This window comes from Aulonocara stuartgranti, assembly GCF_965226115.1.
Source record: "Aulonocara stuartgranti genome assembly, chromosome: 14".
NCBI classification, from domain to species: Eukaryota; Metazoa; Chordata; class Actinopteri; order Cichliformes; family Cichlidae; genus Aulonocara; species Aulonocara stuartgranti.
Genome location: NC_138950.1, coordinates 16891100 through 16906258, shown reverse-complemented (window position 1 = coordinate 16906258; position 15159 = coordinate 16891100). Strand labels below are relative to the sequence as shown.

The following is a 15159-nucleotide window of genomic DNA, read 5'->3' as shown; positions in this document are numbered from 1 at the left end:
GGCTGAAGTTGCCATGTGCGCAGATTCGATGTGACAGCGGCTCGAAAGGAAATGATCCACAAAAGCTCGGTCTCTATCACTTCTGAGCCTCGCCAATTGATCATTTGTGACGCGCGCTGAGCTAATCTGAACGATCTGGAAGTGTGTTCTGTCAGATCAGGTTAGCGCGGATTGCAAATTCAACACAAACCGATCCTCTTTACATCCTGTGTGTCTCACTCGTTGGCGCTTTTCTAAATAATGAGTATTTATGAGAGTTGCTCTGATCCACTCATCCTTGCATTCCTCTGCCCTCCAGCAGGTGTGCGTTTGCATGATTCACTCCTCAACCTACCCTCTCTGGCCCCAGCAATGCCAGAGCGCAGCACATCACTGCAAAAACTCTTCGCTGCACAGTCAGAGTCATACCATCTTTGTGTCAGTAGCAACATCCAACGACAGTTTTCACCTCCCTCCCCTTCTCACTCCCTCTCTCTGCTTCAGCGCGCGAGTGACTAACACAGCATTAGCAAAGAGTGCCAAACCATCAAAAACACGCTGGTTTGATTATTTCTGTAAAAGAACGCAGATAACAAAGAAGTTAACATGTGAGTGGGCAGGCCGGGCAACATACACAAAGGGACAGCTAACACTCCCCGCGCCGCGAAGGCTTATTCTCAGAGCTGCCGGGCTTCTCTTGGCAGTTGACTCACAGTAAGAGCTCAAATGTTTGCTTACTGAAATTGCACTCTTAAACCAAATCATGCATACATTTGCACTGCAGAGTTTCCTGGAATTTCTCTGGCAAGCAGCTTTGTTGTCATTTTCAAAAGCATCAGTGTGGGTTGTCTTTTCAGAAAGGATTAGCGCTCTCGCCGCTGGAATGAAGTCTGACACGCATGTTCAACTACAAGCCAGTCGCTTTCTTTCGTTTCTTCTCCCACAGATCTGAAACAAACTGTTTGCCAGATCACAGAGAGGATGTGATAAAGGGAGCTCACTAGCACATCTTAGATTCTAAGACCTGGTGTTAAAATTTTAGAGGAGTGCGGTGATGGTTAGAGACACTTGAAAGTAAAGGAACGGCTCAGATTAACAAGGGAAAAAATGAGAATGGTTAATGTTTTCCTTTAAACTGCAGCTATTCACAAATCTATGGGAATTTGGACTTATTTTACTCCTTTACTTCATTTAAGTGTGACGAAGCGGGTGGGTCAGGGGTCTCAGTTTAAACAGATGTACAAGTTATGGTTTATTTTAGTCACATCTTCTGGATGAACCTCTTTATACTCCTCACCAGTTACCCAGTTCTCATCTATGACCCACCAAAATAGTGTTTGTGGTGGCTCGGGATTTAGAGCAGGTCGTCAACTATTCAAAACATCAGTTTGATCCCCAGCTCGTGCATCTGTATACTGAAGTGTCCTTGAGACACTTCCTGAATGCATCCATGTTTCCCATGGATTGCATGTGTGCATGAGAGTGAAAAATGTGTCTTTGGATGCAGCTCACATTGTAAGAAGCTTCTGGGTTTAAACCCATCTGACGACGATCATCAGGTTAACTGGTGATTGTAGTGACTGTCGGCGTAATCGTAAATGCAGAGGGTGTGCCAGCACGATTTAATGAATTCACTGAAACTTGATAAGTGGAAAAAAACTGTTTTTACTATAATACGTGTACTGATTTTCCTAAATCTTACCTCTGACATATATCTGCTATACAATATCATTTTTAAAAAAAAATGTTTTTATTAAATAGAACTACAATTGAAACCAAAGTAAAAGAAAACATTTTCAAACAATAAAAACTAAACTGAAACAAGAAAACCTGTCCTGGAAAAACTGTTAAAAAAATAAAGTTAAAATGAAATCCGAATTAAAAACTAATTAGAAAATACAAAACTATAATAAATCTGCTGAATTCAGTTGAACTAAGCATAAAGGAGTCTTCATGCATTGAGTCCACACAATTCACTCTAATTTACAAATCGCAAATTAGCAACAGATTAATGTTAAATGTCCAAAGTTGCATCTATGCCTTTAAAGGGTTAAAAAGATAATCCATCAAGCTCCACAGGAATGCACTGCACTGTCCACTGGAGCAAAATGTAACATGTGTCACTGCAATTACCATACTTTACTTGAAACAGAGGAGGCCTAAAGACGTTTTTAAGTTTTGATCGCTTGGGATAAACATGCAAACTCCACCTATAAAGACTCCAGCTGGACAATGGATTTGAACACAGGACCTACTGGCTGTGAGGCGACTGTACCACCAATACTGAATAGTGAAGAAAAATGAAAGAGAGGCACCGAAATACATCCTAAGAGGTATCAGACAGACACAGTGGTCATTTTGTGACTCTGTTCAGTTTCACAAACCAAAGAAAAATCATTTGTGAACCTAAAAATGTAAACTGCATGTTGCTGACTGGAAATGTCAAAGAATAGAAATCAGCCAGTCAAATTCGGATGGAAGGTAAAAATATTATGACTAGCAAATTAAGACAAAGTGCATCATTGATTTCAGGTAGGACAGAACGTGTTAGGCATCCACAGAACAGTATAGCTTCTGGAAAGAGTGACAATGGACCTGAACCCAAATCCATTCATTTACCAATTATTACAATTAACTCTTATTAAATATTATAAAGACCATTCAAGCCTAGATTTATTAGAAAGTATACAGGGTGATTTTCATAACTCAACAGTACAAGGTTTGCTTTTATAATGCCTTATAACTGATTATAAAGCATTAGTAAATGTCTTATTATCCCCAATGTTAAAACTTATTAGGAGAAAGTTGCTAAACGTTTAAAAGTAAAAAGCTAAATTCTCTTTCCACTCATTCATGAACTTCATTCACGAATCTATCACTTCATTCATCTAAACATCCATTCATTCTTTCTTTCACGGCACACAAGATTTAACCCAGTGTTGTAATAATTATCTCCCTCGCCTTGTGTGTGTGTGTGTGTGTGTGTGTCTGCTTGTGTGTGTGTTGCTGTTGCTGTTGCCAAGGCAAGAAAGTCAATATCCATTCAGCTATTTAAAAACCTGCACTGGGCCCACTTTCCACTCATTCAGCAGAAAAACAACAACACATTGTGAGGTGCGATTCTCACACTCCTGCCCTTCTGTAAAGATGAGGATGCGGCTCTCTCAAGGATACTGAAATGACTACACACACATACACACACTAACACTGACACACTCAGTCATCGAGTCAGCATGAAACTCAAGCCATGAGACGCTGGAGGAAGTGGACGGCATTATGGTTTTCTGAGGCTCAGCAAACTGAGACTGACTACATACTGGAAAGACACACGAGGATCTAAAGTTTAAATGATGGCAGAAACAGCCAAAGCAGAGTGATGGGGGGAGGTGATGCAGTGCGGATGAGAGAAGTGTGTGGTGGAAATAGTTGAGCTCTTTACTTGAAGTACTGACCAGAAATGTGTTTTGGGAACACATTTTTTCACTTTACATTTGACCTGAAGCGGAGGGAAAGGTTCAACTCTTTTTCCTAACGTTTGTTTGACAGATGTACTTCAGACAGTTTAAGTTTCATAAACCTAACAACACATTAAGATTAAACTGATATCTTTAAGTGAATATGTTGTGCTCTGGCCAATATATTCACTCATGGCTTGAGTTTCATGCTGACTTGATGACTGAGTGAGTTAGTGTTAGGGGGAAGCATACATCTACAACTGCGTTAGCCTGTCTTTATGTGCTGCAGGAGAGGATATCTACAGACAGGAGTAGTGCTGTGATGGCTCTGCCCAAACTCACTGACAAGAAAGGTACTAAGAGGAGTCAGGTATGGAAATACCTCGTGGACACCTGGCACTGTCTTTGTGGAAGCAGTTATTTTTCTATGGGCTAAAATGTTTGTATCAGCTAATGCTACATAAAAGCTTAAGCTAACGTAATGTAGCATTAAGTAGGCTACTCAGCAACCATGCTAACATTTTACCCTGTGTCCTTTGAGCAAAATATAAAGTCAACATTTTAATGATATAGAATGCCACTGATTTAAAACCACTTTTTAATAAAGGAGGTCATCTATAAGTACACAGAAAACTTAGGCATGGAAAATCCTGTCATACTACTTGTATTGTCACAGACCTGCTACATTTCTGTTATTGTGACTTCCTGTGTTTTCTCCACTTGAAAAAAGCAAACACTATGTTGTGTTGCTGGTGATGCAAAAATTTATCTACTTTGCTAAGGCACAAAAAAAGAAAGTAGTATTGAAGTAGAAAAACAGCAAAAGTCAAAAGCAAACGTTTTGGAGTTTTTTTTGTTTGCTTTTTTTCAAACGTTTCTAAAAAGTCTCATTTTTATCAAGCTCTTTGTAATATGGTTACAAAAAGTGAAAAGTTCATGATAAACTACACCTATGAATGGCTTTTTTAAAATTACCATTGTTTGAGAATTCGGGCATAAAACGGCCTTCGCGTGTTGATCTGGGATGTGTGTGAGGAACATATTCAGCATTTTAGCTGCTAAATATTCCACTGCTGACAGCAGCGAGTCACCTGTTTCTGCTTCTAATTACAAAGGAGCAATTTATAGGTTTATCACAACAAGCAAACTTTTCCTTTAACTCTACTTTAACTCAAAGGCCGTTAAATTTACTGTGGAGTATTTTTCTGTTGTTGTATAGGTACATTTGATAAAGTAAAGAACCTGAATACTTTTTCCACCACTTGAAGGGGGCATGTGTTTGCTCCACAGGCCAGCTGCTAAAACAATCAGTGATGTGTGGAGGTGGAGGAGACAAGGGGAGCGTAAAGAAAGGGAGACAAACTGCAGGATGGGGGGAGCAGGGGCACCCTGTAGTTTCTCACATTGCCGCGACTCCCCTCAGATTTTTTTTCAGCTCCAATGATTTGGAAGCAAAAGAAATAAAACAGACTTAAGGGGAGTCGTGGGGAATCTAAAAATGTTTACCTCCATCCTCCAGGCCTCGAAAGGCCCTTTTCCTTCCTGTTACTTGTCCCTATCGGTTGTAAAAATCTACCACTCCTGTGCACCCACCACCTCCTCCTGCTGGTGCGTTCCCCCAGGGGAGGGGGCAGATATCTCTGTCAGGTGGTCGGGAGCTCTGTCTGTAACTGTAAACTGACTCTGGGGGAGACTGCAGAGAGATTACTGTGCAGGGAGAAGTGATTGGCTATAGCCTGCAAAACACATCATACAAAATCCATTCACTTCATGTACCTTGTAGAGCTCTCACAGGACTGAACTGAGCAGAGGTAGGAATTACACATGCCTGATTAATACTGTGGTGTTTTGGGTAGTAATATAGAGCTACTGAGGAAATGATACTTTAGCTAAGCGGACCGGATGCACATGGATTTTTATTTATGTAGCCATGTCTACTTCTGTGCACTTTCAGGGATAAACACTGCACTTGCCTTTTAACAGACTTATATGCCCTATATGCTGCAAGCAGCTGCGTGCCAGGAGCACAGTCTCTGCGATTGTCTGATGAGGATGATTGGTGATGTTGTGCTCCCACTCCAGGGAGTTTGAGCCCAGACATGTTTTCTAAGATTAGCCTGCTATACAGGACAGCACACAGCTAGCAGCACACTCAGTACAGTGATGTACACATACAACATCTTCAGCGCTCTCTGAATTAATTAACAATGTGTTCTTATATAAGATGGAAATATGGCAGCGCTTTGAAATGGACAAACGATATACTGTTTATGTGTTTATGCTCTGTGTGTGCATTTGCACACAGATTTGTGCGCACCATTCATACATGCCAAAGCTAAACAAACTCAGTGGACACTTTATTAGGTATGGATTGATACTACTGGGTTGGATCCAACAAGCTGCTGGAAACATTCCTTGATGATTTTAGTCCATGTGGGCGTGATAGCATCACAAAGTTCCTGCACGTCCATGATGTCAATCTCCCGTTCCACCACATCCCAAAAGTAGATTGGATGGAGATCTGGTGACTGTGGAGGCCATTTGATTGTGTTTAAGACACCAGCTTGAGTTGATTGCCCTTTGTGACATGTGCATGACCTGTAGACAACAGAGCATGAGTACACTGTGGTCATATAGGGATGGACATGGGCAGCAACGATGCAAAGGTAGCCTCTGGTTTAGACCAGATTCTGACCCTACCTCACAAATATGGCTGCAGAAATCGAAATCTAGACCAGGCAACGTTTATCCAATCTCCACCAGAACCAAAGCGTTGCCTATTGTCTGGTTTTGCCCGTGTGAAGTAACTATAACAGCACAGCACTACTATAAAAGTATAGAGTTGAAATAGATCCCCTCCCATTAATGAGTTAAAACTTAAGAAACAAAACAAGAAAAACACATTAAAACAGTTAAAACAACCAACCAATTCTGGATAAAGTTAGTCAGTCAGTACTAATACCTGAAACCATTTTAAGACCATTCAAAGTTGTACTGCAACATACCTGCACATCAGCTGCCAAACACATTAATGTTAAATATTGGAGTTGCTCCATATAGTGCCTTTAAATAAAGAGATGAATCAAAATGCTTCATGCAAAATTATGATTTCCCTTTGCAGCAGAAACATGCTGCAGAATAAACAGGATAGCTCTTTTGTTTTGATACTTCACGCTAAAGGAGGACCGAAGCAGACACAGGAGGAAAGTCACGCTGACAAAAAACTGACTCACTTACAGAAGACACAATACGGATTATTACAGCAGTCTTCCAGGTGTGTGTAGGAGTAAAGATAGCAAAAGAGAAAGAAGGGTACTATGCACTCCAGGTTTGCCACTACAGACGAAGAAAGGATGATGGGAGTGGAAGGAAAACCAGAAGAGATGTAGAAAAAAAAAAAAAGAGTGAAATCCCAGGAGAGAGAAACTCGAGATAGAGAGGTATGATAGGGAAGGGGATTAGACGCTGCAGCGAGAGAAAGAGCAGAAATAGAGGTCAGCAGTGATAGACCCCGACCTTCGACTACTTTTAGATCTGTTCACTTCAGAGGAGCTGGTCAGTGACCTTTAACCCAAGCGGTGATAACCTCATTTCTCCCCAAAGCTCCTGAATGCCTGGAAGAGTTTCTGTCCTGTAACACAGGACCACCGCAGAGAGCGTCTATGTTCACTGGACGGGTGATGGCGCACGCAGACAGACGTTATGAAAGCTATACAGCCCTGATCCAGACACTGATATGCCTGAGCTGTCTGTGCGAGCCTGTGTATGTGCGCGCAGCGGCAGACAGATACAACAATGATAAGAAGCCAGTGGTGATGGAGATCGAGCATTCCTGAGGACCAAATCACCAAACTGTGACTGCACACAAATAAACTGAGTCGGCTCACCTGTGGGAGTTTTTTTCCCAGACGCTACTAATGATGTAGGTACGGCCTCATTGCTCAGATATTAAACACATAAATTAGCGTGTCCTCTGCAGGCAGACTTTCCTCTCTCTCTCTCGCTCTCTCACATGCTTCCTCTGGCAAGCGGTGACAATGTAAATGTTGAGTGAGCTCAAGCATCCATATGGCAGCCAGTGATAAAGGACGAAGTGTGTGGGAGATGCACATTGCACCACTGACTTCCATTTCCTGTCTCTCACCCACCAGGTCTAACTAATTTCACAGATGACCACAGGCCTCTCACAAAGAAGCACACAGAAGGAGGAATACTGTACAACCTGTGTGAGCGTCGAGTCTTTCAGCTGCTGGACTAGATGGGCTTTTAATTTGTGGTGAAGCTGATGCAGAAAACAGCACGATGATAGTGCCGACAGAGGTTGGAGACAGCCGCTTACACAGATCTATGTAACATTACTTTGTGGTTAACTTCAGCCGTGGATTTGTCCCTGTAGTTTTCTTATGAAGTCATCGTATTTCATCTTTTCAGTCTCACACGCCTTAAATGATGTAAAGTAAAACGTGAGCAAATCTGAATCTGAATATTTAGATCTGCACAGAAATCTAATTTTCATTACTGATCAATCTGTTGGTTATTTTTATAATTCGTGTGCCTGTGTGGGTTTCCTCCAGGGGCTCCAGTTTCCTCCCACAGTCCACAGTCATGCATGTTAGGTTAGCTGTAGATATGAATGTGAGCGTAGTCGCCACCGGTGCTCTTTAATTGACTCGCACTCAGTCCTGTTTACCCCACCCCTCCCTGTGCCAAAGTAACCCACCACCCTGACGCTGTTTCAGTTACACAAGAAATATTTTTTATGTTTATCTAACTGATTGAATATCATATAATAAATAGCTAAGCTTAATAGGCATGTCGGTACATGTCAAAGTTTGAGTAATGGTATCCTCAAGTCTTTTTTAACCACATAGAATATTACAAAGGTTTCTCCTAGAATCTGAGCTACTTTCTGCACAGCCATGTCTACAGTTTACAGGTCATGGTCCAAAAAGGAGAAAATATCCAATGAGCACCAGTTCTTTGGGTGAAAAGTGCTTTACTGATGTCAGAGGTCAGAGAAGAATGGCCAGACTGCGTTGAGCTGATAGGAAGGCAACAGTAACCATAGTTACCCCCAACATATGCAGAAGAGCATAATGATGTGGGGATTTAAAATCCTAGTTAAACATCACAAAACAAAAACAGCACCGCCAGTGCAATATTAGAGCATTTAGTTAGAAAATACGGGAATAATATGCTGTTTTCCTTCTATTACTTCAATAGAAAACCATAACCTAGAGACAGAGACGCAGTCCAGCCTCGGAGGAGTGTTAGCAGAATGGTACAATGATGTAAACATAACAAATACGAGCAGGCCCGCATCCTGGTCCAATCTGACTGATAAGGCTTCATATTGACTGACTGTCTCACATAACCAATAAAAAGACACATAAGAGAAAGTCAATAGTAGGCCTATAACAGGCCCACTGCAGGCCCGGGGAGCCTATTTAAAGCCGACAGTGAATCGCTGTGCAGGCTGCGCACTGGACTTCATGAATGGGAATCGGCAGCAGCCTCCTGCTGAATGGCTGACAGACACAGGTCCAAACGCGGGCGATGAATGGGAGTCCGCGTGTAGAGTCACGAGCTGGTACACTGATTCTGGATCCTCGCGAGCGGAACCGGACTGTACATCATACCAGATCACATCAGGCCCCCCGAGCCCTCCTGTGAGCCACCACACCGACTCCCCCAAGTCTATTAAACAGATTATCGGAAAAGCCCCCCTTCTTACACCGCGACCCCCCTCAAAACCAGGAAGCCTCACACACACCCCCCCCCCCCCCCCCCCCCCCCCCAAACAAGCCGCTATCATCATCAAAAGACCGCACTCGCTCTCTGCCTGGCTCTGAGCGCAGGTTTAAGCTGCGGGGATGAAGCGGGTTTAACACCCAAACAGAGCAGCGTCTTCTCCGCCTCAGCACCTGGAGGTGTGCTGCTGCTGCTGCTGTCCTCGACAAATCACGATGCTGACTCCTTTCTGCTGTCAGCACGAGCACACGAGAAAGGCTCTGCAGAAATGTCTAACCCTGCGCGTCAGGATGGTCCAGACGCGCTAAATAAGAAATAAAACGCAGCGACGGCTTCTGCGGTGCCATCAGCTCTCACCTCAATACAGGAGTGCTGTCATGACGCTGGTGTGTCTGAGGCGATCCCGGTGAGGTTGTTCACTTTTCGGGATCAAACATGGTCATTCCCCGGGCTCGGCTGCTGTCTTTACGCGAGCTCACAGCCGGTCAGCTCTACCTCCATCTCCGCTCGACGCACTATGCTGCTCCTGCTGAACGCCTGGCTCCGCTCTCCACAGACCACCATCAACCAGGGAGAGTCACAAAAGCTGCTACTTCCGCTTACTGCTTTCAGAATAGAGCTAAAAGTTTAAGGGGAAGGAATGAGTTGCCTGTAAAAAGCTTGATTATATATGTTCACAGACACGCCAAAAGTAGCTGTGTCTGGGTGGAAATTGGAGGACGAGGACATTTTTTCCTAAGATATTAACATGATGTGTGACGTGCCAGTTGTTCTCCAGCTCCTTATTGTGAATTATGGAAACCTGAACAAGCTTGGTCAATCTGACAGAACAATGGGATCATGTGGTTTTGTTGATTTTCTTAGTGGTACTTTTATAAGCATATTCTGGAAAACACTATGAAATACAGACTAAAGTTAGATGAATGTATTGTAACACAGCTATGATTTAGGCGAATTATATATACCACAAACTTGTCATTTCAAACCAAAGAATCTTGATTTATTATGTATGAATTACCCAAATTTATACTAGAAAACAGGAAGAATTTCTTATATAAATAATATTAAACTAAACTAAGGTGGTACTTGGTTACTATGAGTCCTTTTTTAGAAAGCAATGAGCGTTCAGGAACATAAAAAAGGAAGTATACCACAGATTCCCTAAATTACATAATAACTAATAATAAAAATACATTTTATAAAACTCTGTAGCAAAACAGAAAAGTGTCTTCCAAATAATTTCAGTTAAGTTCAATCTCATTTATATCGCACCACATTACAACAACAGTCAGCTCAAGTGGGTTCATTCTGTAAGGTAAAGGCCCTACAGAGAAAACCCCCCTCCCACAAAAGCAAGACTTTGGCAACAGTGGGAAGTAAAAGAAACTCCCTTTTAACAGGAAGAAAAATCTAATTCACTTAGGACTGAAAGGTTGAGGGTGAGTGGAAGAAGACAGGACAAAAGTCACACTAGAAGAGAGGAATAGATTAATAATGAGTAATGAATAAAGTCAGTGATGATGATACTCTGCAGTGTTTCTACTTGTTGGTCTAGTAGAAAACGAGCTTCTAGCTGTTTTTATCATTAGTTTTATGATCAATCAGGATTTCTATCAATATAAGAGAAAATTTTCCAGGGAAGTAACAAAAGTGGGGCCGTTTATAGTTTTGCTTTTAATGCAACTTTCAGATCACACAATGCTGATTTCTGTATATTAAACACATGTGTTCTTCATTGGGTGATCACAAACTGACTGAAGCCTGGTTTCTATGAGTTATAGTGCACTGCGCTCTCCGTTATCTGAACATGGAAATACAGAACTGAAAATACATGCTGTGCAGTTAAACTGCTTGGTTCCTTAAAATCATTTTTAAAGATAACTCACTCTTTGTTCAGATTTAGCATCCACAGAAAACACACACACACTTTCGTTGCAAATTTTTGAATCACTTTCAGCATTATCACGAGGGTCTTTTATTTTGAAGGCGCATTAAAATGCTGTCATTTTCTGTGTGTCTTCGGTTGAATTGACCGCATCTTCCTGCACTGGGGGGCTATGTGTGCGTGTGTGTTACACTGATCTATTTAACACTGCCCTTAAAGGAGCCACACCCTTTTATTGTTGCCACTGACACAATGCTGGATGCCCTGTTTATCTGTGCGTGCTATTTAAAGAATAAGTACGTGGAAAAATACATTTATTAGTTTGAAAAACAGGATATTTGATCCATTCTTCAGAGCGTGCACAGACACAGGGGCATATAAACAAATCAGCTGACCACAGACCCAGATTCACAGGAGTGGAGGACAGTGTGGGCGTCTTAAAGGAGTCCCACCTCTTCCTCGTGTTGCCCTTTAAACCAGAAACCCCAAAACAGCACTGGAGCAGCTCACCAGGGGTTCCAGGACAGCGTGTCAAACATCTAATTTTACTCTTCTGTTTGCTTTGTGTTGTCAGAGCTGATGATTAAACTGATACTGAATACTTTTATCACGAGTTCACATCAGCATGAAAGCAAATGAGGTCTGTAATGTGAACATCTAACACGATAATCAGGGATCCAAAACATAATGAAGGAAGGAAAGCTAGGATCTGATGTGCCACAAATTAACACCTTCAATTCAAAACAATTAAATCTGTCCATAAAAATATGAAAACATGTTCATAGTTTCGTAACTCTCTTCCTCCTGCTCCTCCCCAGGAAGAACTATAATCCAGAGTACATCCTATGTGGGGTTAGGGATTAGGCTCATACTTCAGGGAAGTGACAGAAAACCACAGACAAAATGGGAAATGACATTTCCCTCTGTGCATGTAACAGAAGTATTTTCAGAGGATCTTTTCTTCCATCACTTGGCTGAAGAAAGCAAACAGGTCATGTCCGCAACATCTGAAATAAAAACCTTGGGTGATGGGGGTTTAGTTTTTCTTTAAGGGGGGTTTGTCTTCGAGGGTAATATCTTTTCCAGTTGGTAAAGCTCTTTGAGCTGCGTTTCAAACATGCAAGGTTAAACAAATAAAGTCAGTTTGTCCTTTATTACATAAATGTTGTTTGGGCCAAATTAGGCTTTTCACGTGGCTCTGTGATGTTTCCGTCCCAGTGGTGGGGGCACACAGAGTTTAGCTTCATGATAATCCTCCCTGAGAGGATTGAGTCTGGTGGGGGGGTTAAGGACTAAAATAATGGCCTGGTCAGGCCACAGACAGGTGGTAGTGGGAGTGGATGAGCTGATTTGAAAGGTCAGTATTTAATCTACACCTGCTTTAAGTCAGAGCAGTGACAATGTGATCTTGTTTTTTGAACTCTTTTCTCAGCTATTAAGCAGCTCTAAGTGATCTGTGTAATGATTCGCAGTATAGACAAATGATGAAAGAAAAGCATGGTGATTTAAAGGGTGCCAGTTTTATGGCTTCAACGGTTTACAAGTCTTTGTAAAGTACTAATACCAGCCCAGAGACTTGGTGTCTGAGGAATATGGTCCCAAGAAATCATGAATTTAGATGTTTTGTGTCACTGTCTCAATAGAGACTACACAGAATTACCTTAACACCTGGTTCTTAGTTCTTATGACTTCACATTTGGAAAACTTTGGCTTTTATTTCACTATAAAAATGTCTTATCAGCTTATATGTTATATCTTTTTATTTAATACAGTATGAAGTAAGCTACTTTGAGCTGCTCCTTTATTTCCCGAGGGGTTGCCACAGTAGATCGATCTGCACGTTTGGTTTGGCACAGATTTTTTTGCCCTTCCATCTATCTGGGCTTGGGACCAGCAGTACATTAGCTCGTAAGCCCCTGAGGCTGGGTTTGTCTCTCCTGCTCTGCTTTGAAATGAGGATCCTTTGCATGTAAAGCAATTTTTACAAAATATTTTCTTAAATCCCTTAAATATTCCATGACATGTTGAAGGATTCATGTACATTAATGCGATAAATATCCAAATTGTCAGAAGACTGAAAGGTTGGTACTAAAACTGGACTCAGGGGCAGGAACCCAGAACAGAGACAGGATGTTTCACAATGTTTATTAGTTAAATTTGAAAGCGTGACAAGGACAAAAGGCAACAAAAACACAGAATTTAACGTTGCGAGGCCTAGTTAACGTGGCTAGGTGGATATGGCCTGTATTTATATAGCGCTTTACTAGTCCCTAAGGACCCCAAAGCGCTTTACATATCCAGTCATCCACCCATTCACTCACACATATGGATCTACAGAGGGGGAACTGGGCCAGAGATGCAGAGTGGAAGGAGGCAGTTAAGCAGACATACTAAGGAGAGAGGACATCGGAGTTAGGGAGGTAGTGGAGAGGAGCTCTGAAGATGGTGAGTACATTATATAACTTTACTTACTTGGAGGAAGTGAGCGATGAGAGGGGGTGACGTGAATCCGGAGTGAGCTGAGCGATGTGGAATGGCTGACCTGAGGTTCACTCTGGTTTGATTGCCTGCAAACAGCTCCAGGTGTGTGGAACTGGAGGAGGCGGTGGCCCTGCCCAGGGGTGGATACCAGGTAGACTCAGGAGCCTGATGGAAAATTCCAGCCACCCACCCCGGACCATGACAAAAATACTTTTTCACAGTACTGTAGTAGCAGTCCACCCTCCTTTGCAAATATGGACACTTTTCACACAAAACCCAAGATGGTAGTTGCAATAAAAGTAAGCCTGAGGCTTCAGGCTGTGGGTCTACAAACCGGTGGGTGATTATGAGGGCTAGAGTATGACCATTTTTTCTTCACAGTCTGTGTTTGTTACACATGTACAGACACACAACTTCACACATGATTTTAGTTTTTGATGACTACTAACTAACTGCTTTTGCTGTTCCAAAGACGCCACGTCCCAGTGGCCCCCAGGATTACAGGCCCGTGGCACTGACCTCCCACATCATGAAAACCCTGGAAAGGCTCATCCTGGACCAGCTGCGACACATTGTCAGACAACATCTGGATCCCCTTCAGTTTGCTTATCACCCTCGTCTCGGAACAGAGATGCCATCATCTACCTGCTCAATCGTGTCTACACCCATCTGGACCAGCCGGCGAGCACTGTGAGGGTCATGTTTTTTGACTTTTCCAGTGCTTTCAACACCATCAGGCTGACCCTCCTGGGTGATAAGCTAACAGCGATGCAGGTGGATGCTTCTCTGGTGTCCTGGATTGTTGATTAGCTGACAGGAAGACCACAATATGTACGTCTCCCACAGTGTGTGTCTGACAAGGTAATCATCAACACAGGGGCGCCACAGGGGACTGTCCTCTCCCCCTTCCTCTTCACCCTCTACACCACAGACTTCAGCCACTGCACAGAGACCTGCCATCTTCAGAAGTTTTCTGATGACTCCGCGGTGGTTGGATGCATCAGCAGGGATGATGAGACAGAGTACCGGGCTGTGGTCGGCTCCTTTGTCACGTGGTGTGAGCAGAATCATCTGCAGCTCAACGTGGCAAAGACCAAGGCACTGATCGTGGACTTCAGGAAGACCAGGAAACACTTGACCCCTGTTTCAATCCAGGGGGTCGGTGTTGACATTTCAACCAACAGACTCGATAAACTGATTCGTAAGGCCAGTAATGTTGTGGGAATGGAGCTGGACTCCCTCAAGGTGGTGTCGTGGAGGCGGATGTTGTCCAAGATAAAGACAATGTTGGATAACACCTCCCACCCACTCCATGACATGCTGGTCAGTCACAGGAGCACGTTCAGTGAAAGACTCAGATTACCGAAAAGCACCACTGAACGACACAGGAAATCATTCCTGCCTGTGGCCATCTCCCTGTACAACGCATCCACTTAACACACTGTTTGCTGCAACAGCTACACCCTTCTTGCACATGTTCTTTTTCAGCTATTTATTAATACGTGACTTTTATGTATATATATGCCTGTATATATTGTGTTATTCTTAGTTAGTGCATTGTCTGTCTTTGTTAATGTTTGTTTATAATGGAGCACTGTAACGAAAAAT

The 15159-nt window shown here is 42.7% G+C and overlaps 2 protein-coding genes across 3 annotated transcripts in view; one reads left to right on the top strand and one right to left on the bottom strand.

Moving 5' to 3' along the window:
* sh2b2 (SH2B adaptor protein 2) overlaps positions 1-11182 on the bottom strand; it is a 26672-nt gene extending 15490 nt beyond the window's left edge. The window contains exon 1 of the mRNA XM_082503143.1: positions 9543-11182. The gene's annotated coding sequence lies outside the window, so the exon portion shown is untranslated. The remainder of the gene's footprint in view (positions 1-9542) is intronic.
* On the top strand, positions 3360-15159 carry LOC309687876 (uncharacterized protein). 2 transcript variants are annotated; one of them, XR_014270886.1, is made up of 3 exons: positions 3360-3388; positions 3724-3804; positions 7586-8870. XR_014270886.1 is itself a non-coding variant. In XM_082503144.1 (3 exons), the coding sequence occupies exons 1-3, from the start codon at positions 3380-3382 to the stop codon at positions 14243-14245; spliced, it is 312 nt and encodes a 103-aa protein (XP_082359270.1). In that variant the 5' UTR covers positions 3366-3379; the 3' UTR covers positions 14246-15159. The 2 variants fall into 2 exon arrangements, 1 of the variants encoding a protein (XP_082359270.1); XM_082503144.1 differs by lacking the exon at positions 7586-8870 and adding an exon at positions 14024-15159 and having other exon boundaries at positions 3366-3388.

Excerpts from the sequence above, each read along its gene's own strand:
- LOC309687876 (XM_082503144.1), top strand. Across the intron at positions 3,805-14,023 it reads AAGGTACTAAGAGGAGTCAG|ACGCCACGTCCCAGTGGCCC; the intron begins GTATGGAAATAC and ends GCTGTTCCAAAG.